This window comes from Mauremys reevesii, linkage group 1 (assembly GCF_016161935.1).
Source record: "Mauremys reevesii isolate NIE-2019 linkage group 1, ASM1616193v1, whole genome shotgun sequence".
Lineage (NCBI taxonomy): Eukaryota > Metazoa > Chordata > Testudines > Geoemydidae > Mauremys > Mauremys reevesii.
In genome coordinates, this window is record NC_052623.1 from 49,182,189 (window position 1) to 49,208,165 (window position 25,977).

At 43.4% G+C, this 25,977-nt stretch overlaps 1 protein-coding gene across 13 annotated transcripts in view; it reads left to right on the forward strand.

Moving 5' to 3' along the window:
• The window catches only part of WASF3 (WASP family member 3), a 141,535-nt gene that overhangs the window by 81,407 nt on the left and 34,151 nt on the right, over positions 1–25,977 (forward strand). For 10 of the 13 annotated variants that reach the window (XM_039520243.1, XM_039520245.1, XM_039520239.1 and 7 more), the window contains one exon: positions 21,048–21,190. In XM_039520243.1, the coding sequence (XP_039376177.1) occupies positions 21,058–21,190 (133 nt within the window). In that variant the 5' untranslated portion in view covers positions 21,048–21,057. Of the gene's footprint in view, positions 1–13,522; positions 13,654–19,376; positions 19,472–21,047; positions 21,191–25,977 lie in introns of those variants that run through there. The other 3 variants (XM_039520246.1, XM_039520247.1, XM_039520251.1) reach the window with 2 other exon arrangements.

Here is a 25,977-nt window from a genome sequence, read left to right on the forward strand (position 1 = left end):
CCAGAAATCGATGCTAGCCTCGGACCGTGGACGCACACCACCGAATTAATGTGCTTAGTGTGGCCACGTGTACTCGACTTTATACAATCTGTTTTATTAAACCGGTTTATGTAAAATCTGAATAATCCCGTAGTGTAGACGTACCCTAAGAAAGGAAGACTTACAGAAATAATTTGATAAAGAGCAGGTAAGGTACTACTTGGAAAATTTCATAGAATTGTAGGACTGGAAGGGACCTCGAGAGGTCTTCGAGTTCAGTTCACTCAAGGCAGGATAAGTATTATCTAGACCATCCCCATGTCTAACCTGCTCTTAAAAATCTCCAATGACAGATTCCACAACCTCGCTAGGCAATTTATTCCAGTGCTTAACCACCCTGACAGGAAGTTTTTCCTAATGGGCAACCTAAACCACCCTTGCTGCAATTAAATCCTATTGCTTGTCCTATCCTCAGAGGTCTCCCTCCTCCGTGTAACAGCCTATTATGTACCTGAAACCTGTTATGTCCCCTCTGCCTTCTCTGCTCCATATTAAACCAACTCAGTTTTTTAAATCATCCCTCATAGGTTATGTTTTCTAGCCCTTTAGTTATTTTTGTTGCTCTTCTCTGGATTTTCTCCAGTTCGCCCACATCTTTCCTGAAATGTGGAGCCCAGAATTGAATACAATACTCCAGTTGAGGCCTTATCAGCGTGGAATAGAGTGGAAGAATTACTTCTCATGTCTTGCTTACTGCAGTCCTGCAAATACATTCCAGAATGATTGCTTTTTTGGCAACAGTTTATACATATGCTTTGGAAGATGTGACTTCTCTAGGCTATTATGAACACATTTACCATACCACTGAAAATCCATGGCTCGCTGGAGACATCTCAGAACAGCAGCATAGAGACAGCTAGTCTGCTCGCAGAGGAGTAGGAGGAGGATCAGAGAAAAGGTGACTGCTTCCAGACTGCTGTGGGTGGAGAATTTTACTTTCAGCAGGTGGGGCAGAGGAAGAAGGCTGTTCCTTGAAAAGGTACTTGGGGAGAGGATTGGTGGTAGGAAATATGAGGTGGGGGACCAGGAGGAACTTGAGGGGGAAGATGAGAACCAGATTGGGGTGGGGGGGAACTCCAGCAGAGAATCAGGCAGACAGAGAGCATGGGGGGGGGGAGGAGGGATAAGGGAACCTCAAAAGGGCACCCAGAAAGAGTGTGGGGCTGGAGGATTTGCTAGGTTTGGAAGGAAGGAGGAAGGGAATTGATAGGAAAGGGCAGAAAGATATGCAGAGTTGATGGGGCCTTGATGATTTGTATTCCTACCTCCTTAATTCATTCCCCCCTGCCAGTTTTGGAGTCAAATTACTCCAGTGCAAAGAGACCTAGAGAAAATTAACCTGAGTAGGAAATAACAAATTGAATGCAGTTCAGGAAAAAGAAATGAGAGTTATCAGAGGACTTGATTTGAGGAAGTTTGGCGAAGTGATGACAAAGGGTGGATATAGGAAAGACATAAGTGTCCAGAGGCACCAACTTCCTAATATGCCAGGGGGGTACTCGACCCCCACTCCGCCCCAGGGCTTACCCCTACTCCATCCCTTCCCCCAAACCCCTGCCCCACCTCTTCCCACCCCTGCTCAGCCCCATTCTGCCCCCTCCCCCGAGCGCCGCGCATGCTGCTAAACAGCTGATATGCAGTGGCCAGGAGGCGCTGGGAGGGAGGGGGAAGAGCTGATCAGTGGGGCTAGGGGGAGGTGCTGGGGGGAGGGGGAGGCACTGATCCGCAGGGCTGTAAGTGGGTGCTGAGCACCTACCATTTTTTTTTCCATGGGTGCTCCAGGACTGGAGCGGCCATGGAGTCGGTACCTATGTAACTGTCTCCAATTATCTAAAAGATGTGGATACCAAAGATGAAGAGCCATCACTAGAGGAAGTACTGTAGTCCAGTGGGTAGGTTAGGGAACTAGAAGTAAGGAGACCTACGTTATTTTCCTGGCTCTGCTATTGACCTACTATGTGACCATTAGGTGGTCACCTAAACTACACGTCCTTGTTTTTTCTTTTTCCATAAAGTGAGGATTTTGACAGTTACTCTCCTTTGTAAGATGCTTTGCGATCTAGGAATGAAGAGCTCTGTATAACACCTAATTGATAGTGATAAAACTTACAAAGGGAAAATACAGGGTGAAGATGAGACACCCTGTATTTTGTTCAGCTGTGTAATTGTTTCCCAGAGGAACTTGAAGAAGTCTTATTTCTGGATTTTTAAAAATGGACCTGACAAAAACACTTCAGCTATTTACCTCGTATGTTGGTATAACTTGTGTCCCTCAAGGGTCTGAAAAAACCACACCCCCGAGTGACATAGAATCATAGACTTTAAGGTCAGAAGGGACCATTATGATCATCTAGTCTGACCTCCTGCACAATGCAGGCCACAGAATCTCACCCACCCACTCCTGTGTCAAACCTGTGTCTGAGCCATTGAAGTCCTCAAATCATGGTTTAAAGACTTCAAGGTGCAGAGAACCTTCCAGCAAGCGACCCGTGCCCCATGCTGCAGGAGAGGGCGAAAACCCTCCAGGGCTTCTGCCAACTGCCCTGGAGGAAAATTCCTTCCCGACCCCAAATATGGCGATCAGCTAAACCCTGAGCATGTGGGCAAGACTCACCAGCCAGACACCCAGGAAAGAATTCTCTGTAGTAACTCAGATCCCACCCCATCTAACATCCCATCACAAGCCATTGGGCATATTTACCGCTAGTAGTCAAAGACGAATTAATTGCCAAAATTAGGCAATCCCATTATACCATCCCCTCCATAAAATTATCAAGCTTAGTCTTGAAGCCAGATATGTCTTTTCCCCACTACTCCCCTTGGAAGGCTGTTCCAGAACTTCACTCCTCTGATGGTTAGAAACCTTCATATTTTAATGTAACATGTTAATGTGACGTTCATACCACACTATAGGCCTGATCCAGAGATCACTGAAAGCAATGGAAGAGACTCCCATCAACTTTGATAGGCCATGGATCAGGCCCTATGGAATGACGTTGTTCTGTTGATATTCACGACCGTTTTGTATCTTCCACCTTAGATGGTAGAAAAGTACAAGGTGGAAGGCATATGCATAACGAACAAAAATGTTGCCCTGTATTCAAACAAGAATGCTTCGGAAGAGGCAGTTTTCTAGCTTGCTTAAGAAGGATCAGCAGACATAGCTCTGCTCTCAACCAGCTGCTCCCGTGGCAGGCTTTCTTCACTTTTCTGCTTGATAGTTCAAGTTTGCATGTTCCCCTCTATGTGGTTGGTTTGAAGAAAAATCTCCAGTTTGATTAAAAATTCTTCGTTTAACTGGCTGTGGAGTTTCTGCCCATATCCAGACAGTTCTGGCTAACTTCAGGCACTGAACCAAGAACCAGAAGTAAAATGGTTACCTCCTGTCTGCAAGCTGCATGGCAAAGCACGGGACTCGATCTGGATGGCAGAGACATGATTAGAGAGAGTTCAGAGTCAAAGACCGACATGGTTCAGCCCAAACCGGAATAAACTCCCTCAGGAAAGGGGAGCCTTCACCGGCCTAGAGAATGATAAGTGGGATGATATGATCCCATTGATCTTTCTGCACTTAGCAAACTGTTTTCAAGCAGTATTGCATGACACCAGTAAAATGTTGGGGCTGTGTGGACATAAGTTACACCGACATAAGCACCTGAGTGGACAGCGCTGTGTCGGTGGGAGAGCTTCTCCTGCTGGAATAGCTACTGCTGCTTGTTGGGGGCGGTTTAATTATATCGCTGGGAGAGCTCTCTCATATCAGCATAGAGATGTCATGTCAGCTACATGAGAGATCTTACAGCAGCGCAGCTGCATCGGTACAGCTCTCTATTTAGACATAGCCTAAATAAAGTGTCATAGGAAACAATCCTTCATTTGCAGGGAGATGAACTGGATGATTGAATAGGCTTTTTTCCCAACTCTAACTTCTATGAATGTATGAAAAAAATTATTTCACCTTTTAATGAGCACAAAATCTGTCTAGATACCTGAAACTCCCAGTTGCATTTATTTGTTTTTAAAGTAAAATGTATTGTCATTCTTAGAGAGAGTGGGAGGGACAAGGATGTTGGTTTTAGTAACAGCTGTTGGTTTGAGTTCTTGCCAGTTGTCGAAAGATCTTCAAACTGTTTAGAATTAGAAGCTTCAACTCGTCTCTTAGAATAGCCACACTCTGGTGTTATTCAGAAGGATTGTGCATTGTGTTTGGAGTCTTTCATGCCTGTTACTTTCCATCTGCTTTCTGGATGAATGTTAAGTCTGTCTTGCTATGGCAGCGTGGCAGTCTTTTTACATGCAGTAATCATTCCTTGTAGTTTGCAATTATCCTCTTTACTATAGGGACATGTTCTTGAACTCAGTTGAAACAACACAGTGCTGAAACAGCTGGAAAAGCATTGGGAAAACATTACCAGTTACCTCTTGTTGTTCTTCTGTTTCTACAGAAATAACTGGTGAGTAACTAAATTCTAATTTAAAACAAATTGTACAGGTGGTATTACTACACATTTTAAAGATACATTATTAAAAGGACACTATAGCAGGGGTGGGCAAACTTTTTGGCTCTAGGGCCACATCTCGGTATGGAAATTGTATGGCGGGCCATGAATGCTCATGAAATTGGGGGTTAGGGTGTGGGAGGGGGTGAGGGCTCCAGCTGTGGGTGCGGGCTCTGGGTGAGGTTGGGGGTGCAGGAGGATGCTCTGGGCTGGGACCGAGGGGTTCAGAGGGCGGGAGGGGGATCAGGCCTGGGGCAGGGGGTTAGGGCATGGGAGGAGGTCAGGGGTGCAAGCTCCAGGCGGTGCTTACCTCAAGCAGCTCCTGGAAGCAGCAGCATGTCCCTCCTCCAGCTTCTACATAGAGGCGCAGTCAGGCAGCTCCATGCGCTGCCCTGTCCACAGTCGCTGCCCCTGTAGCTCCCATTGGCTGCGGTTCCTGGCCAATGGGAGATGCGGGGACGGCACTTGGGGTGGGGGGCAGCGTGCGGAGCCCCCTGGCTGCCCCTACGCATAGGAGCTGGAGTGAAGACATGCCACTGCTTTTCGGGAGCTCAAGGGCCAAATTAAAACGTCTGGAGGCCCGTATGCGGCCCCCGAACCGTAGTTTGCCCACCCCTGCACTATAGCATTTTTTAAAAAACAGACTACTCTAAAATAATCCATGTTCTGAGAGTACCCTTTAAATGGTATTCACGTAAAATATATTTTTAACTGTTTTTAATTTTTTCTGCTCTTCTGCTGATGTCATCACTATAGGGCACCAATATAAAATATGCTCAGAACCAAGCTTTGAACTCTAAGGGCTCAATCCTGAAAGGTGCTAAGCATTTTGGCCCTGATCTAGCAGAGCACATAAGCACAGTCTAAACATTAAGCATGTGAGTAATCCCACTGAAGTGAACAGGTCTAATCTTGTGCTTAAAGTTAAGATGTAATTTCCTGGCCAATATGATGAGAACCTTGAAGAATCCCTCCTTTCTTTCTCTCCCTTTATCATAAGTCTCTTTGTCCTGCATCATCTTCAGTTGTATCCAAATTCTAGAGTATGTAGAATGAATGATATGCAAGTCAGTGGCTGGTATAACTGATGGTCATACTTTGGTAAACTGGTTAGTTACCTGAAAAAATTACAACTCACTGCACTGCTTGCTTTGTCCTATGTTTCTGCTTGTTTCTGAAAAATGTCAATATATTAAAAAGTATTCTCCTCCCTTCTGTCACAAAATGTTTGCTAAAAATACTGTAATTAACAATGAAGCAGTTTGCTTTGTGTTATGCCAGAATGCAGTATGTTTCATTCTGCACAACTTCACTTGTACTGGCAGAACAACTCTCTGGGGCCACAGAGAGTAACTTGTAACAGCAGAAAGGGCAATGTAGAGGAAAAATGAAGATAGAACATGGAAGTTCCTAGATTTTTAAGGCCAGAAGGGACCATTTCTGGTCACCTTCTCTGACCTCCTGCAAAATAATCTCTTTTTAATAACTGCCTAAGAAGTTCTTTTTACCAAGTTCCTCTATAGGTTTTCAGTTCTCTTGAAAATACAGTATCTCATCTTCTCTAATGTATCCTAACACAGTAGTCACTGTGGAATAACCACCAGTATATTAGTCTGGTTACATGGACTAATTCAATAAAATAGTAAAAAAATACCAGCAAGCTTTAGTTTTCGTACAAGTCTTGCAGCATCTGGTCATACAATAGGATAGAGCTATACAAAAATGATCTCTTTTATTTGAGCCTTAGTCTCCTCTCAGATGGTTCCATTTGAGAGTGAGGATGGTTGTGTGTGTTATACTAAAATCATATTTATAAAAGGACTTAGCATTTTCTAGAGAATGTAATTTATTCAAAAGATCACTTGAAGCACTCTTTCTGTTTTGTGAAAACCATCTGCACATTGGGTTTTTGTTACTGTATACAATTCTTTCTGTGGTGGCCAAGCTTACAAGTATCTGATCCTATTAAATGCATGGCCCTTTCTGACCTCCCACTCTTCTCTACCCACTTCCTTTCCTTCCAGTCTCTAGTCCTCTCCTTTGAATTTTGCTTCTATTCTTTCTAACGTTAATAATTTTTCTTTAACTGGTTGGATTTTTATAAGCAAATTGCTTTATATTTTAATCACTCATGTTATATATAATTAAATGTTTAAAGTATAGCTAAGGTTAGGTAGCAAATGGTTAATATATTATGGGAAGTTTATGTATATTTTATGTTTTTGCTTATATATCTTTTAGAAAAATAATAAAAGGTTAATATAAAAAGAATCTGCACCTGGCAATGCTTTTTCTCAGTCTGAATTGTGCCCTAGTAATGCAGAGACATATTTCATCTCCTACTCCTACTTGCTGTTAATATCTATTGTAAGAGAATTTACCCATGTTGCTGCCATGAACCCATAAGATTTTTCTAACTTGTTTGCTTGACTTGGAAAGTGTGTGTGAAATGCAGAGTAGTGATAAGAAAATGATAGACTGGTTATATGTACTACATGTATGGTAGTGAATAAAACGGGGTGAAGAATAGATATATTTTTACTAGCTGTATACAAAAGTTTGTAGCACTGAAAAGTTCTAGGATAATTAGTAAAGCAAGAGACACTTAATTGAAAAGATCCTTATGTTAATGAATTGATACCAGATCAAGCAGAAAATTGTTCCTTTAAATAAAGTGCTGTCTTAATTTTTAATCAGAGCTGAATGAAGTATGGTATTAGAATTTATGCTTATGTATTGACTTTAATTAAGAAAAGCCTGTAAACTACTTGAAAAATCTGGTCTGTGTGCCTCCATATTGTAGGTGTCATATTTGATTGAATTGAATAGATGAAATATAATTTTCTGAGGAAATTATACGTTCAAGCGAGTACCTTTTTCTGATCCTCCTCTGCTTAAGAAATGTATCTTCAGTGCTCATCTTAAATGAGCCCTATTGCATAAATAAAACAAGCAATTACTAGTATATTCTTTTAACATAGTGCATATTTTTAATGGTTATTGTTGAGCATACATATTGGAATTTAACTTCCAATTGAAACATATTAAATGTTAAATAAGCTACAAAGAAAATACACCCAAAAGCACAACTTGCAGGTGGAACTAGTGTGTTTTCTTTACTGAGCTGCAGAACATTTAAGAAAGCCCATCTGAAAGAAGAAAAGCTGTGCACAATCATATATAAAACAGAAATTCCACTATATTTACCTGGTTAAAAAAATACTCTCTCTTATCAAGTAGAGGACATTACTGCTAAATTGCAAATCACAATGACTAATTCTAAGAAAATATATTTTTGTAACATGTTCATTAATCATGTATTAGAATTTCAGAAACTTTGCTTGTATATGACATGGAGAGTGCTTAAATCTTTACTAGCCTGTATGATAATGTTGCCTGTGAATAGGTTATAGGTAACTATATGATGTGTTTTATGTATTGAAGTAATTTTAAGATTTGGGATCTGCAGTTATACTAATGATGGCCTATTAATTTACTTCCTACTAGCTTCAGTGTTATCCCTTTCTTACACAGTTAAATAATTCCTTATAAGTAGTTTCATGTTCTACACCAGGGGTTGGCAACCTACGGCACGGCACTCGAGCCAATTTTTGATGGCACGCGGGGTGGGCTGAGCTGCTCGGCACGCGGGGCGGGCTGGGGTTCCCACTGCTGGCCCCTTGCCATCCGGGGTCCCGCCACCGGTTCCACTCAGCGCCCACTGCTGGCCTGGGTGAAGGAACTCCAGGCTGGCAGTGGGCTGAGACCTCAGCTGTCAGGAGCTGCTGGCTGAAACCCCAGAGCGGAGTGGGCGGAGATGCTCAGCCTGTTGTCGCTCTGGGGTTCCGGCTGCTGGCCCCTTGCCAGCTGGGGTCCCCACCACAGCCCCACTCACCTTGCTTCCAGTTGGAGTTCCAGCGCAGGCCCCCTGCCAGACAGGGTCCAGGCTTCCAGCCCTGCTCAGCCCTACCAACCGCCAGCTCCACTCACCTCAGCTGCCGATCTGGGGTTCCAGCCGCTGACCTCCTGCCAGCCGGTTATCAACTGATCACTCAGAAGCTGTGTGCAGCTTAAAGTATCCAAATACGTGCCACCAGACATTGGAAAACTCAGTAAGGAAAAGCAAGGGCAAGGATCACAGTAAACTAGTAAGATCTGTATTTTAATATAATTTTAAATAAAGCTTCTGAAACATTTTGAAAACCTTGTTTACTTTACATATAACAATAGTTTGGTTATATATTATAGACTTAGAGACCTTCTAAAAAACGTTAAAATGTATTACCGGCACATGAAGCCTTAAATTAGAGTGTATACATGAAGACTCGGCACACCACTGCTGAAAGGTTGCCGACCCCTGTTCTACACAAATAGTATGCTGTATCCTGCATAAAGTGTGCATATGCTTTAGCAGTTCTAAACATCCAGAAGTATTTTGTTAGGCCAACATCATAAAACTGAATAATCTTACATGTTAAATAGTGCTTTAAAAACTAACAATCCAGTCCTCGAGGAGTACAAAAACATCAAACAGGAATAAAAAATCATCATGTGGGTCTTGTATTAAATAAAAAATGAGTTTCCTGTATCCATTCTGAAACATCAGATTTAAAACAAAATATCACCAGACTGAAATGGCTTTAAGACATGAAATATTTTAAAAAGTTTCCTGTCTCTGGAGGACTAAGATATTAAAATTCAAGTCTATGTGTTTTTAAATAATTTTTATTAAGATTCTGTTTTGAAAACCTCTTGAAATTAAATAATTTGTGTGTTTAATATTCAGTTAAAAGATAACTCTTTTTGCAAAATACTCAATGGAGTGTTCTAAAATGTTTTTTTCTTCCCAGCTTGCTACAAGTGAATTCTAAAGATTTATTTCAAAAACAGTGGTTGTATTGTTTTGTCTCAGAAGCAGAAAGACTTTATTTCTATTTTACCAATATAATTTCAATATTCTCCTGGGGGAATTCTGTGCCTTAAAAATTCGGCATATTTTATCTGTCAAAATAACACAATATAATCACACCAGATGCTAATGTTTTGGTAATTTATTTCAAAATACCTGTCAATGAGTATGTCTGTAACAATAGAGATGATAAAAAAAAAGATTCAGGAAATGTCACTTGGCTGGGGCTCCCACTGTATGCACCGAGACAGGTTCCCTTACTGGCTCTGGTTCCATATGTCTCTGCCATTGACTCCAGGGAGGCTCAGATGTGCTCTTGGACCTCATGAACTGTTTGCCCTGGAAGGGATGAGGTCTCTGCCTGCTAAGAGGGCCTCCCTCCTATGTCGGATCTGCTGCCTTCTGGTCATGTTCCTATAATACACCCCATTTTGTCTGCACCTCCACTTTTACAGGACTCCAGTTTCTCTGAGTCAGTGGACTCTGATGATACGCATGGTCTGCTGCTTCTGTTCTGGAGGCATGACTACCCAAAGGTTCTGACAGTGCTGTGGCAATACCTTCCATTGTCTCAGCTCAGGAGCCACTGGTATCTGACTCCATGGGCACTGACACTGCAGTATCAGGATCAACCAGGTAGGCCATATTGGAGCTTGTGGTGCCAGTATCTGCCTTCGGAACTGTCCCAATCCATCCAGGAGGAGTCCCCAATTTCACTGACCCATCCTTTGTTGATAGACATTTGGAATTGGGGCCAGACCATGCACCAGTTAGCCCAGCTCCATCAGTATCTCTGGGTCCGGAGAGGCTTCCCTCATCGTCCCCGGATGCGGCTGTGTCGTTGACACCTTCCTCTCCTCCTGATGACTATCATCAGTTTCAGGAGCTGTTAAGAACAGCAGCTAATGCTGTTCAGATCCTGTTGGAAGGGGTGCAGGACAGTCAGCACCAACTGTTGGACATTTTGCATGCATTGGTACCATCCAGAGTGGCTCTACTGATCAACAATGTCATTCTCCAATCAGTATGTACTGTGTGACATACCCAGACCACATGTACCCACACCCAAAAGGAATGGAAAAGAGATTCCATGTCCCCTCGAATGGGTCTGAGTTTCTGTTTTCCCTCCCTATGCCTAATTCCCTGGCGATTCAGGTTGCCACAGAGCAGGCCAAACAACAGCATCCCTCCTCCACTCCCTTTGACAAGGAGGGCAAGGGTTTGGATCTTAAGGGTAGGAAGCCTTAAGATCCAACAGCCAGCCTCCTGTTTCGTATTTCGAACTACCTTCTGCTGATGGCCAAATATGACTTTTTGAACTATGTCCAGATGGTGAACTTTGTGGACAAGCTACCACATCAGGATCGTGCCTGCTTCCAAGATATTTTGGAGGAGGGCAAGTTGGTCACTAGAACCATACTTCAGGCTGCGGTTGATTCCACAGACAAGTTCTCATGTACTGTGGCAACTCGAATCATCATGAGGAAGGAATCCTGGTTACACTCCTCAGGCTTTCCTAGGGAGGTACAGAGCACAACTGAGGACCTCCCTTTTGATGAATCGCAGCTCTTCCATCAGAAGATGGAAGATTCTTTACACTCACTGAAAGACTCTAGAGCTGCCATACGATCACTAGGCATTTATATGCCAGTGCCCAAATGAAAATTTTATCACCCACTGTCTATACAACACTATAGAGCTCCCCAGTTCTACAATCAGCGAGCCTTTGAGCCTCCAGAGAAGTACACAAAGGTACAAAGATCCCATCTGCCTGGTCTTCTGGGGCAGTCATCTGCGCAGCACACTCAGTCGTCACATAAGTGATATTTGAATGCATCTAGAGACCTGTCAGCCACTTTGCACCCCAATGCTCTTTCCAGCCATCCCTTTCAGGGACCATCTCAAACTCTTTTTTTGCCAGCATGGAGCACGATAACAGTGGACAAGTGGGTCCTGGATGTCATTTGACATGGCTATATGATAGTTTGACACTACCTCCTCCACATCTCCCACACCAGTCCTCTTCCAGGGACCACTTTCATGGCAGTGTCCTTGCCCTAGAGGTGGACTCCCTATTGCAGAGAGGAGCAGTAGAGCCAGTCCATACAACCTTTCAGGGCACAGGGTTCTATTCTGTTTCCTGGTGCCCAAGAAGAAGGGGGTATGGAGATTGTGATGGGTTGGATCACAGAAACCCCCTTGGGAGCTGCCAATTGATGTGCCAAGACTACTACTGCCCCTGCTTTCCTGCCCTGTCAGCTTAGGACTTCAATGCCCTGCCTGGTTTGAGCCAGACTCACTAGCCTGCTGCAAACCCAGACCCAGGTCTGAATCACATCCCCTAACCACTGTAGGCTTACCTGAAAGCAACCAGCAGAGGTGTTCTTATCTTTAACACTCAGATACCCAACTCCCAGTGGGGTCTAAACCCAAATAAATCCATTTTACCTTGTATAAAGCTTATACAGGGTAAACTCATGAATTGTTCACCCTCTATAAGGCTGATAGCAAGATATGCGCAGCTGTTTGCCCCACCCCCAGATACTCATACATACTCTGGGTTAATTAATGAGTAAAAAGTGATTTTATTAAATATAGAAAGTAGGATTTAAGTAGTTCCAAGTAGTGACAGACAGAACAAAGTAAGTTACCAAATAAAATAAAATAAAACATGCAAATCTATGTCTAATCAAACTGAATACAGATAATATCCTCACCAGTTCCAGAATGCTTCCTTTTACAGACTAATCTCCTGTTAGTCTTGGTCCAGCAATCACTCACACCCTTTGCAGTCACTGTCCTTTGTTTCAGTTTCTTCCAGGTATCTTTGGGGGTGGACAGGCTCTCTGTTTAGCCAGCTGAAGACAAAATGAAGGGATCTCCCCTGGGCTTAAATAGACTTTCTCTTGTGGGTGGAGACCCCCTCCTCTCTCCTATGCAAAGTCCAGCTACAAAATGGAGTATTGGAGTCATCTGGGCAAGTCATATGTCTATGCATGACTGAGTTCCTTACCAGCCAAGCCACATTCCTGGGAAAGTTCAAATGTGCATTGGTTTCTCCAAGTTCATTGTTGGCTTAAGTGTTTCTTGATGGGGCACTTACTGAGAATAGTCTTTTCTCAGGAAGCTGACCAACTGTTTCACTACAGCCTACTTAGAATCAAACAAGTATGCAGCCAATATTCATAACTTCGAATACAAAAATGATACATGCATACAAATAGGATTAATAGATTCAGTAGATCATGACCTTTACAGAGATATATTACATGGCATATGTAGCTGTGATGGAGTAGGAAGCACAGACTGTCTGTGTGGGGGAGGGGAGAGCCAGAGGTTTAGGTGAGATGCAGGAATTCAAACTGTGAGCTGAGCTTGGCCTGGGGGAGGGGAGGTGACACCTCTGGCCAGGGGAGACAAAAAGGAAAGAGGCGGAGGAGAGAGGAGGGGCCGGAGAGGACTGGGAGACTGAAGTGGGCTGAAGAAGAGAGGGGAGGCAGGGAGACCGAGCTCTGATCCCGGGGGGGGGGAGGGGGCGGTGAGGCCCTCCAAGATGGAGCTAACCGGGGAGATCCGGTTATCGGTGCCTGCAAGACCTGTGCTGGACTGTGTTCCTGTCGTCTAAATAAACCTTCTGCTTTACTGGCTGGCTGAGAGTCCTGGTGAATCGCAGGGAGCCCGGGGGTGCAGGGCCTGGCGCCCCCACACTCCGTGACAGTAGCATAAAACACATTCTAGTTATGTTATATTATATATACACACATACATAAGCATATTTCCATAAAGCCTTATGGGTGGCCCCATCACAGAGATCAATCCTAGATCTCCCACATCTCAACAATTCCAGTCGCAAGCCAAAGTTCCTCATGGTTATGCTTGTGGCCATCATTCCCTCACTAGAAAAAGGCATGTGGTTTATAGCTTTCTCTGCCAGACACCTACTTCCTTGTCAATATCCACACGACCCACAGATGGTTCCTGAGGTTCACGGTGGGTCCTTGGCACTTCTACTACTGGGTTCTCTCATTCAGACTTACCATTGCTCCATGAGTATTTACCAAGGTTTTCTGTGTAGTAACAGCTCACCTCCGATGGCAGGGAGTCCTTGTCTTCCCCTACCTTGATGACTGGCTGCTGGCGGCATGGTCCAGAAGGGAATCATGAGACTTGATATCCCAGCTCCTTCTACTCCTCTCCTCCCTAGGGGTGAGTGCAAATGTCAAAAAACTGACTTTGGCACCCTACATGGTCCCTGCAGTTCATTGGAGCACACATGAACATGACCTCTGCACGTGCTTATCTGCCAAAGGATAGGTTCCAGACGCTACTGACCTGATCACTTGAGTGACATTCAACCCTCGGTCTCAGCCAGAACTTTTCTCTCCCTCCCTGGTAACATGGCAGTGTACACGTTTGTCATGGCCTTCACTTGCCTGCACTTTTGCTGCCCACAGCTATGGCTGCAGGAAGTCTATTCCCCTATGCGTCAACCCATGGACACTGTTCTCACTGTTCCACCAGAAGTCATATCTTCCCTTCAGCGGGGGACAGGACTGCTCCAAGTTTGCTCCAGAATCTCCTTCCTTCCATCCTCTCCAAGCGTGACAATCATAACGGATGGGTCACTCGACGGCTGGGGCGTCCATATGGGAGATCACATGATGGAAGGAACTTGGAACAGTCGGGAAACCAGGATTTACATCAATGTCCTGGAACTTTGGGTGGTACGCAGGGCATGCCAGGCATTTTTAATGTCCATCCAGAATCATAGAACTGGAAAGGACTTTGAGAGATCATCTAGTCCAGTCCCCTGCACTCATGGCAGGACTAAGTATTACCTAGACCATCCCTGACAGGTGTTTGTCTAACCTGTTCTTAAAAATCTCCAATGATGGAGACTCCACAACCTCTTTTGTCAATTTATTCCAGTGCTTAACCACCCTGGCAGTTAGAAAGTTTTGTCCAACCTAAACTTACCTTGCTGCAATTTAAGCCCATTGCTTCTTGTCCTATCCTCAGAGGTTAAGAAAAACAATTTTTCTTCCTCCTCCTTGTAACAACCTTTTACATACTTGAAAACTGTTGTCATGTCCCCTCTCAGTCTTCTCTTTTCCAGACTAAAGAAACACAATTTTTTCAATCTTCCCTCATAGGTTGTTTTCTAGACCGTCAATCATTTCTGTTGCTCTTCTCTGGACTTTCTCCAGTTTGTCCACATCCTTCCTGAAATGTGGCACCCAGAACTGGACACAAAACTCCAGTTGAGGCCTAATCAGTGCAGAGTAGAGTGGAAGAATTACTTCGCGTGTCTTGCTTACCACACTTCTGCTAATACATCCCAGAAGGGTGTTTGCTTTTTTTGCAACAGTGTTACACTGTTGACTCATATTTAGCTTGTGGTCCACAATGACCCCCAGATCACTTTCCGCAGTGCTCCTTCCTAGGCAATCATTTCCCATTTTGTATGTGTGCAACTGATTGTTCCTTCCTAAGTGGAGTACTTTGCATTTGTTCTTACTGAATTTCATATTGTTTACTTCAGACCATTTCTCCAGTTTTTCCAGATCATTTTGAATTATAATCCTATCCTCCAAAGCACTTGCAACCCAGCTTGGTATGGTCCGCAAACTTTATAAATGTACTCTGTATGCCATTATCTAAATCATTGATGAAGATATTGAACAGAACCGGACCCAGAACTGATCCCTGTGGGACCCCCTCATTACGCCCTTCCAGCATGATTGTGATCCACTGATAACCACTCTCTGGGAACGGTTTCCCAAGCAGTTATGCACCCACCTTATAGTAGCTCCATCTAGGTTGCATTTCCCTAGTTTGATTATGTCAGACAGCACCACTGCAGTTTACTACATAAGCAAGGAGGCAAAAAGGTCCCCAGCGCTGTGTGTGAAAGCGATACAGTTCTGGAATTGGTACATTGCACACTGTATCCTATTTTTGGCAGCCTATTTCCTGGGGGCTTAGAATGTGATTGCTGATGCTCTCAGTAGGAACTTCGTGGTTGACCACAAATGAGAGTTGCATGACATGGTAATCGTAGGTATTTCTGGTCATTGCAGGATCCCGGTCAGGGATCTCTTCCCCTTGCATAGCCTCACCAAGTGCATCCAGTACTGTTCCAGGGGAGGGCTCGGTGCCATTGTTAGCACAAGGCCTTGGTCATTGACTGGTTAAACCGAATTAATTACACCTTCCCTCCCCTAGCGCTTCTGCCCCTTGTCCTTCACAAACTTCAACGGAAGAGGGCGATGTCCATCCTGGCCTCGCCAGTTCTGGTTTCCTTCTCTTTTCTGTGTGTTTGAAGCATCCTCTATTCCTGCTTCTAATATGCCTGGAACTGCTCACACAACAAATCAGCAGGCTCAGGCACTCTGATCTGTGGACACTTGACCTGAGAGCTTGGTTTTTGGATGGACACCTCTGCTAGCATGGGAACGTTCATCGGCGTGCGAGATGTCCTTTCGAGTAGCAGGAAGGACTCCACGAGGTCATCCTACCAGACCAAATGGACATGTTTCACTTCCTGGGCCCAGCAGAAAGATCTTGTCCTAAAGGCTGTGGGCATCCCAATGCTCTTTGACTATTTTCTGTCTCTGAAGGCCTCGAGCCTCGCTCTCGGCTCCAACAAGGTGGACGTAGCAGCTATCCGTGATTTTCATCCTCCTGATTGGGAGGAGGGGGCATTTGGTTTTCACTCACCCTTTGTCTGGGAGGGCCTTGTATGCAAATATCCTTCTGTTCAGCATTTTGCTCCTCAGTGGGATCTCAGCCTAGTCCTTTCAGTATTGATGAACTTGCCCTTTGAACTCTGGTCTCCTTCTCCCTTTCTCTTCTTTCAAGGAAGGTCACTTTCCTGATCACTATTACCTCTGTAAGAAGGGTTGGTGAACTGGGGGTCATGATGGTAAATCCTCCTTTCACCACGTTCCATAAGGACAGGGTCTCACTGCACTTGCAGCACAAATATCTACCAAAAGTACGTTCCCCCTTCCACCTCAGCCAACCCATATATCTTCCCACCTTCTTTCCCAAACCTCAAAGGAAGAACCATGGCTTCACTCCCTCCCTGTATGTAGGGCCCTGGTGGGGGAACTACACAGAAAAGGGTGACTACACAAAAATGAGGAGGTTAGTGAAACAGAAGTTAAAAGGTACAACACCAAAAGTGAAATCCCTGCAAGCTGCATGGAAACTTTTTAAAGACACCATGATAGAGGCTCAACTTAAATTTATACCCCAAATTAAAAAACATAGTAAGAGAACCAAAAAAAGTGCCCCTGTGGCTAAACAACAAAGTAAAAGAAGCAGTGAGAGGCTGTCACTGTGCCTGTGTGGGTCACAGCTGAGAATACCAAATTCAGGACAAACTGGTGAGAAATAGGGCAGACACACCCCAAAACTGGTGGTGGTTCTCCCATAAGATCTACCAAACCAGCAACAAAAGTAAGCTTCCGTTTTACCACACTGGCTAATAAGAAGTCAGAAAAAGCAGTTTCCTTATCCCTTCCAATCCTGGATTCAACATGATGAGTGGTTCTGTAAAATTAATTTAATCAAATAAAAGGTTCTTCCGATCCCAAAGGACCAGCCACACACCCAGGTCAATATGCAATTCAGATCTTACCCAATAATCACACTGTTACCAATCCTTTAGTATCTAAAATCTAAAGGTTTATTTATAAAAAAGAAAGAAAGGTGAGAGTTAAAATTGGCTAAAGGAATCCAATACATACAACAATTGCAAAGTTCTTGGATCAGGCTTATATCAGTGATGCAATAAACTGCTGGCTTGTTAAGTCTGTGGTTGCTTCCAAATCATGCAAAAAGGCATTCTTTAAAAAGCGGAAGTTAAATCCTAGTGAGGACAATAGAAAGGAGTATAAACTCTGGGAAATTAAGTGTAAAATATAATTATGAAGGCCAAAAAAAAATCTAAAGAACAGCTAGCTAAAGACTCAAAAAATAATAGCTTCAGTACCAGGCAAACTGGTTGAAACTTTAGTAAAGAACAAAATTGTCAGACACAGATGAACATAATTTGTTGGAGAAGAGTCAACATGTTTTTTGTAAAGGGAAATCATGCCTCACTAGTTTACTGGTTGAGGGGGTCAACAAGCATGTGGCAAGGGGGATCCAGTAGATATTGTGTACTTATATTTTCAGAAAAATTTTGACAAGGTCCCTCACCAAAGGCTCTTAAGCAAAGTAAGCTGTCATGAGATAAGAAGGAAGGTCCTCTCATGGATTGGTAACTGGTTAAAAGATTGGAAACAAAGGGTAGAAATAAGTGGTCAGTTTTCAGAATGGAGAGAGAGAGATGATAGTGTCCCCCAGGGATAATAGGTAATAATTGGAGATATACCAGTCTCCTAGAACTGGAAGGGACCTTGAAAGGTCATTGAGTCCAGCCTGCTGCCTTCACTAGCAGGACCAGTTTTTGCCCCTGATCCCTAAGTGGCCCCCTCAAGGATTGAACTCACAACCCTGGGTTTAGCAGGCCAATGCTCAAACCACTGAGCTATCTCCTCTCCCCTCCCCCCCAATACAGGGGGTCTGTATTGGGACCAGTACTATTCAACATATTCATAAATGATCTGGAAAAAGGAGTGAACAGCGAGGTGGCAAAATTTGCAGATGATACAAAACTACTCAAGATACGCAGGCATACTGTGAAGAGCTACAAAAGGATCTCTCAAAACTGGGTGACTGGGCAACAAAATGGCAGATGAAATTCAGTGCTGATAAATGCAAAGTAATGCACATTGGAAAACATAATCCCAACTATACATATGAAATGATGGGGTCTAAATTAGCTGATACTACTCAAGAAAGAAATCTTACAATCATTGTGGCTAGTTCTCTGAAAACATCCACTCAGTGTGCAGTGGCAATCAAAAAAGCGAACTAAATGTTGGGAATCATTAAGAAAGGGATAGCTAATGAGACAGAAAATGTCATATTGCCTCTATATAAATCCATGGTACGCCCACATCTTGAATACTATGCGCAAATGTGGTTGCCCCATTTCAAAAAAGATGTATTGGAATTGAAAAAGTTTCAGAAAAGGGCAACAGTAGTGATTAGGGATGTGGAATGGCTTCCATATGAGGAAAGATTAATAAGACTGGGACTTTTCAGCTTGGAAAAGAGACAACTAAGGGGGTATATGATTGAGGTCTATAAAATCATGACTGGTGTGGGAAAAAATAAAAAAGGAAGTGTTGTTTACTCCTTTTCGTAACACAAGAACTAGGGGTCACCAAATGAAATTAATAGGGAGCAGGTTTAAAACAAACAAAAGGACGTATTTTTTCCACACAATGCACAGTCAGTCTATGGAAGTTTTTGCCAGAGGATGTTGTGAAGGCCAAGACTATAATAGGGTTCAAAAAAGAAATAGATAAGTTCTAGGAGGATAGGTCCATCAATGGCTATTAGCTAGGATGGGCAGGGATGGTGTCCCTAGCCTCTGTTTACCAGAAGCTGGGAATGGGCGATGGGATGGATCACTTGAGGATTGGCTGTTCTCTCCGGGGCACCTGGCATTAGCCACTGTCAGAAGACAGGCTACTAGGCTAGATGGACCTTTGGTCTGACCCAGTATGGCTGCTTTTTTGTTCTTATGACCTTTTACCTACGAAGGATGAGGCCATTCCAGAAGTCTCCTAGGCTATTTGTTGCCATAGCAGACAGAATTCAGGGGCAGGCCATTTCCACCCAGAGAATCTCGAAGTGGATCTCAGAGTGCATTACATTCTATCTGTTGTTGGGGCAGTCCCCACCAGGTGGGATTTAGGCCCATTCTGCAAGAGCACAAGCATCAACTATGGCCGCGCTCCACAGTATGTCCCTTATGGACGTATGTAAGGTGGCCATGTGGAGTTTGGTACACAACTTTTCTTCTCACTGTCCCCTGGTGCAAGACTCTGACAGATGCCTCATTTGATGCAGTGGTCTCTGTTCTATGGTGCAGTCATCTTCCTTGCATCCTTCTCTTATCTAGGTACTGCTTGTTAATCACCTTCAGTGGAATACAATAGGGACCATCACTCGAAGAAGAAGGGGAGGTTACTTATGTGTAACTGGAGGCTCTTTGTGATGTGTGGTCTCTAGCTGTATTCCGGTCCCGCCATCCTTTCCCTCTGCTGCAGATTTGTTAGATTTGTGGTAGAGAAGGAACTGAAGGTGCAGTCAGTCCGCCCTGCCCTTTATCGTCTTGAGCGAAACCATGGGGCAGTACAAGGGCATATGCGTGGACCGATGGACATTCCTACTTAGAAAAGTTCCAAGCGCACAGCGCATGTGCATAACCCTCAGTGGAATACAGATAGGGACCATGCATCTCAAAGAACCTCCAGTTACATGGAAGTAATCTCCCCTTCTGCACAAATTCTGCATTGCACAGTGGCGTAGGATTCTCTCAGGAGTAAATTAAAGGTGAAAGATTACTACTTTATTACTGCTCCAGTGCAGCAAAAAGGAAGACTTCAGTATTTGCCTCCAAATAAACTCTTGCCACTTAGTTTTCCTAAGGTAGATACCAGATTTCTGTGCAAAAATATGCCCTTCTGGAGTATATCTGTGATCCTACAAAGCTAAACATTTATTCTTGAATAGTGCATGGCTGTTGTCATCAGACATTTTAAAAAAAGAAAATATCTGCGCTTTCAATCTCTGCAGGAAAATCATTGGTTCACGTGCTGATCATTACCTTGCTTGACTACTGCAACTTCCTCCTCTCTCTAATCTTCTTTGCCTCGTTCCCTTGGTTCGTTCCAAAATGCCCATCTCAAAATCATCTTTCTTGCCTTTCACTTGCTAATTTACAAAGATTTATTAACTGATATTAAAAAAACTAACTTGTTACCTTTACCTCCACCTTCGAGTCACTTCACTATATCCCCATTGAATGTTGCATCAAGTTCAAACTTTTTGTCTTCACTTTCTTACGGACCTGTATTATGCAGCCACCATGCTCTTGTCTCCTTTTACAATCCCTTCAGTCTGCTGTTTTGCCACCTGTTTGCCTGTCTCCATCCTCAACCCCTACAGGGACACAAGCCTTGATGTCTCTTTTGTTTACTCCAACAAACGTCTCTGCACATTCCATATTGCCTTTTATCCTTGAAATGGTCTTCCAAAATCTGTTTGTCAAGTCTGCATCGTTACCTCATTCAGATCATTCCTAAAAACATATTTCTGCAACATCATCTAGAAAAATAAGTATATTTAGTTACTAAATACCAAACCCTGTAACAGCCGCACAACCAACAGCTGAACGACCAATAAGACCTTAACTGAGGAATCTTATTTCTGTAACCTGTGTCCTCTCCCCCAGCACATTACTTTTGGATGTTAGATCTTCATTTGTCTGTTAAGTCCACTTAGACTATAAACTCTTCAGGGCAGGGGCTTGTCATTCTTGTGTTTTCTTGGCAGTGCCTAGATCACTTGAGGGTGATCTAAAATAAGCAATAAAGGAAGCACTTGTTTAAGGTATATTAGGGAAATGAGCAGTATACATTGTAACTTCCTATTTTGCTTGAACTATAACACTGTTTTTTTTCTGTAAATTTCAGATTGTGAGCCATGCCTTTAGTAAAGAGGAACATTGAACCTAGGCACCTCTGCCGAGGAGCTCTTCCTGAAGGAATAACTAGTGAACTGGAATGTGTAACCAACAGTACCCTTGCTGCTATTATACGGCAACTAAGCAGTCTGAGTAAGTCTCTATAGTTTTGTGCTTTTGTTTATTAATGAAAAATTGAGTAGCACAAAGGCTTTAAGTTTGCTTGTTTTAAATGGACAAATTAAATTTTAAGACTTTGCCATTTGCAAAATGTATCATAATAGTACTTCTGCTCTTATATTCTGCTTTACATCTTCAAAGGTCTGTGCAAACAACACCTCCCTGAGGTAGCTAGATTTAGATGTGGGAATTGTGGCACCGAGAGACTAAGTGAACTTGCTTCAGGCCATGTAAATCAATGGAAAAGCCAAGATTAGAACATGCATCACAAATTCCTGGCTTCCAGTCCCTTGCTCAGTCCAGTAGACTACTCTGCTTCTTGACATTAGATGGCCACAGGAAGTTGGTTCAGTTGTCTTTTAAGAAACGTATTTTTTCTTAGAAATCTGGTCTTCCTTTATGTGCACATGACCCGTTAATACTAATGGGAAGTAAGCACACACATCAGGAAGAGAATGGATGCCATTGTCCCCTTGTAAACAGAATGGCAAACAGTAATTGAGGAAAGTTAGGGTAACTTAAGAGACTATTAGAAAGAAAGTCTAGATTTGTTTAGATCTATTTCAAGAAAGAGCTTCAATTTTTGTGTATTTTAGAAATTCAGATAATTACAATATTTGTTAGCTATAGATTAAATGTTTGACTTTAGACTCTTCTGCCAGAAACAAATGGTTTCATGAAGTAATTTATACAGGTAAAGCTCTTAATTAAAAAGTCTGTCATGTGACTTCACTAGGTTTCCAACTCCATAAGATAATGGCACTAGATATTATTCTTTTCAGCTTACATTTATTAGGAAAGTGTGAGTCTACTGAACTTGTTTAGAGAGCAGTGAGCTCTGACTAATCCACCCTGTACTAAACTGTGTTCAAGAAAAGTATCATGTTTTAATATCTGACTGCAGTTCTAAATGTTGTTTAATGTGAGTGAATCTCATGGGGAATGTCCTCAGGATTCTATTTCTATATATATTATGGCAGCTATTGTGATGCTGACATTAAGATGGTGTCCTGTTCTGTTTTGCACTCAAAGCAGGTGCTCTATATTGAGGGCCTCTGTGCATTTCCACTTACAGGATTTGGCACCTGTGGTATCAAGCTATGGAACTGCATTAAAAAACTTGTCTGTTGGGAGGGGCACAGGAGTGCTTGTATGCTGGTGCTTGTCATTGGCTCCATCTGTACAAGAGAGTGCATGCCACTGCTGCTGAGAGCTAACAGAACTGCCTCTCTTATCCATAAGCTTGTTTTTCCCCCACTGTGCTATTACAACTATATTGTTCAGGAAAGTGTAGTTGGGAGCCATTCGGCCTCAAGTTAACCCCAAGGCTGTCAGGTCCCGAACCCTGCTGGGGTTCAAATATGTGCATCTTGCTCAGCTGTATTTCCCGAAACAGATGCCTCTCAGTTTATTAGTACTAGGATTATATCTGAATCCTTATGTGCAAGGGTTGGCTAGTAGAGAACATTAACATGTTTATTCTCAAAAGAAAGCATAAAGCTTCATTTATGCAAAATTTTGATTATTTCTGAGCACTTCAGGAAGTAGTACAATACTGTCTTTTATCCCATACACCAAGAATGTATTCTCCATCTGAAAGAGGGCCCTGAGCCCAGTGAGGGGCATGTTTTGGTGGCTCCTGCAATGGAAGAGGGTAAAAAGGACAAGATGGGCCAGGTCTTGAGAGATTTCCAGCCTCCACAGGACTTCTGGGCTGGGCTTGAGGTCTCGTGAGATTTGGCTTGTGATTTGGAGCCATAAGGTCTTGCAGGATTTGGCACGAGATTTGGAGCCATGATGAGAACAATGTGCTCAGAGTCATTTCCTGTTTGCTGGTTACCAGTAGTGAACCAGCCTCCCGTCCTGTGCTAGGTTGCTGTGGGCTGTGCTAGTTGCCACTGTGGAGCAGAGAGAGAATTTTTCCCCATACCACAAGCTTGGCTGAGGCTGCTTGGGTTTTTTTCGCCTTCCTCACAGAAAAACCTGGGGATTTAGTTTTGGACAACCTGAGGCTGGAATTCTCCCCCTCCCAGAGGTAACAGTTTGGACTTATGTCAGAGTCATGTAGTTGTTGCAACTTTTGACAAGTGCCCATTGCAGGGCCTCACTGATATAAGCTGTTTTTCTAAAAGAGATGCTCCAGGATTTACTTTGGGGAAGTTCTGTGGCCTGTGTTCTACAGGAGGTCAGACTAGATTATCACAATGGTCCCTTTGGGCCTTGGAGTCTATGAATCCATGACAGACCCTTGGAAAGGAAGGTACTGAACCTGGAAGAGTTTAGACACGGACTGACCCTGCTTCTCTTAAAAGACTCAAACTTCAGGTTCCCAAAAGGAATAAAAGATTGTAACTGTATTTGAGAATCATGGAGCATGTAGACCTTAAAGATATTTGGAACTGAAAGTAGAATGGGTGTAAAACTCTGTTAAAATAAATATGCTACCCCTTTGTTTTAAGTATTGCTATGTTGTCCATTTTCTTTCTCACTCCCCCCCGCTTCCTTAGTTTCTGTGGTGGTGAGATCATCCTGGCCCAGTAGGCAATAATAAATTAGTGACACTGGGGTCCTGTAGAAAAAACAGTATGTGATTAGGTAACTATGTGATTATATAACTAAAAACTGTTTCATAATATATATGCAGAAGGGGGCAGAATTAAAGTTTCACAGGCAACTATGCTGCATGGCCCCGATACTTTTTAATCTATACACCGCGGATATGCCAGTGACAGAGTCGAGGAAATTCATGTATGCAGAGACCATTGCCCTAGCTGTTCAGCACACAAGCCTCCCTACCAAACTCGATATGCAGTTCTATGGTAAGAACGTCAGCCATGAGGTTAACCCTAAGTATCTCGGTGTTACTCTGGACTGGAGTTTGACCTTTTGACAACACCTTGAGAACACTTGTGATAAGTTCAGGTCTTGTGTCATGCTTATCAGGAAACTGGCCAGAACGTCATGGGGCTTCAGTCCATGGACCCTATGAACTGCAACAATTGCCTTGGTATATTCTGCAGCCGAATGTTGTGCGCCAGTGTTGTCTCACAGCAGTCACACTAAACTCCTTGATACACAACTCAATAATGCCATGCCCATAGTGTCAGGGACACTCAGATTGATTCCAGTTGACTGGCTTCGGGTCCTGTCACATATCCAGCCTCTCCAGATTAGAAGAGCTGCTGAGACTTCTTGCTTTCTCAATCATGTCAATGCATACACGAGGATCCGTTGCATGATGACCAGCAGAACCCACCAAAGACAAGATGAAAATCCTGCAATCCTCTTTGGAACTGCATCAAGACCCTTACACTCAACTTCGATGCTGAGGCTCAGTGGAGAGCCACATGGAGCATTTTGATGGGTCAGAGCAAACAGCTCATCACTGACCCTACCGAGGAACCACCAGTTTTTGATTTATGTTGGAAAGACTGGTGCTGATTGAATCACATCACGACATCTCATCATAAATGTGGACAAACCCTCTTTAAATGGAAAATGAGGCAAATACCTGTATGCAACTGTGGTCACCAGCACAAATGATGGAGCACATCATATCTGAGTGGCCCCTTCATTCTATTGCCAGGGGCCTGAAGGACATTCACCAGCTCAATGCTGCGGCAATGTGCTAGCTATCAAATCTATCTATAAATTTATAATCATTGCTAGCTACACAAGCCATACTGAAGAAGAAGAAGACAGGCAAACATAAGTCTGCCTGTCAAGTGCTTGATTATACAACCGGAATAATATTCTTAAAGTAGGTTTTTGTAAGTAACTTCCTAGTTTTTTAAAAAAGAAAATGGTAAAAAAACATATGTTCAATTGTAACAACTTCCTCCCGTCAGGTGTGAGTCCTGAACCTTTAGCACCACAGCACAGACTCTTACCACCTGAGCATCAGGATTTAGGAGAAAATTGTTATCCCAGAATGGGGCATGGACTGTTGGGGCCACATGCTAGGCTTAGGGATGGCTAGTGAAAGACTAACCTAGCTTGTGTGCGCTGTCTCTCTCCATCTCTTCTCCATCCCTGGGAGGTCAAAGGAGCTTCTGCCCCATGTGGTGCCCCCATAGGGGTATTGGCGAAGGGCTACTGGTACTGTTCGCTGGGTCTAGGGAGGAATGGGGTTAATGGTGGTGTGGGTCTGATCCAGCTCTATCCCCTCTCCCTCTGCTCTGACAGCTCTCAGGCTTTCTCAGTGCAGTGTGCTACCACTGATTAGATTAGAACAACCGTGGTCAGTTATTTTGACATGCTGCTAAAATGAGAATTCCTGAGCATCCCACACAAGAGAAGGGAAATAGACATTTTTTAACAATTAATATATTTTGGACAAACCAGATTGGAATTTCATTGCACAAGTGAAATGCACATCTCTAGCCCCCAGGGCTTTGTCCCCTCCAGTGTTAATACTGAGGCCTGGTCTACATTAGAAAATTAGGTCAGTATAACTATGTTGCTCAGGCGTGTGAAAAATCCACACCCTGGAGCGATCTAGTTAAACTGACCTAACCCACTGTGTAGATAGTATTAGGTTAATGGGAGAATTCTCCTGTCAAACTAACTGCTGCCTCTTGGGGAGGTGGAGTACCTATGCCGACAAGAGAAGCTCTTCCGTCTGCATAGGTAGTGTCTTCACTGAAGCGCTACAGTAGCGCAGCTGCTTTTTAAGTGTAGACAAGACCCCAGTAAGATTCAGACCTCTTCCTTGAGCTTTGTGTGTACAAAATGCTGGCTAACTCTCCATCTTGGATACT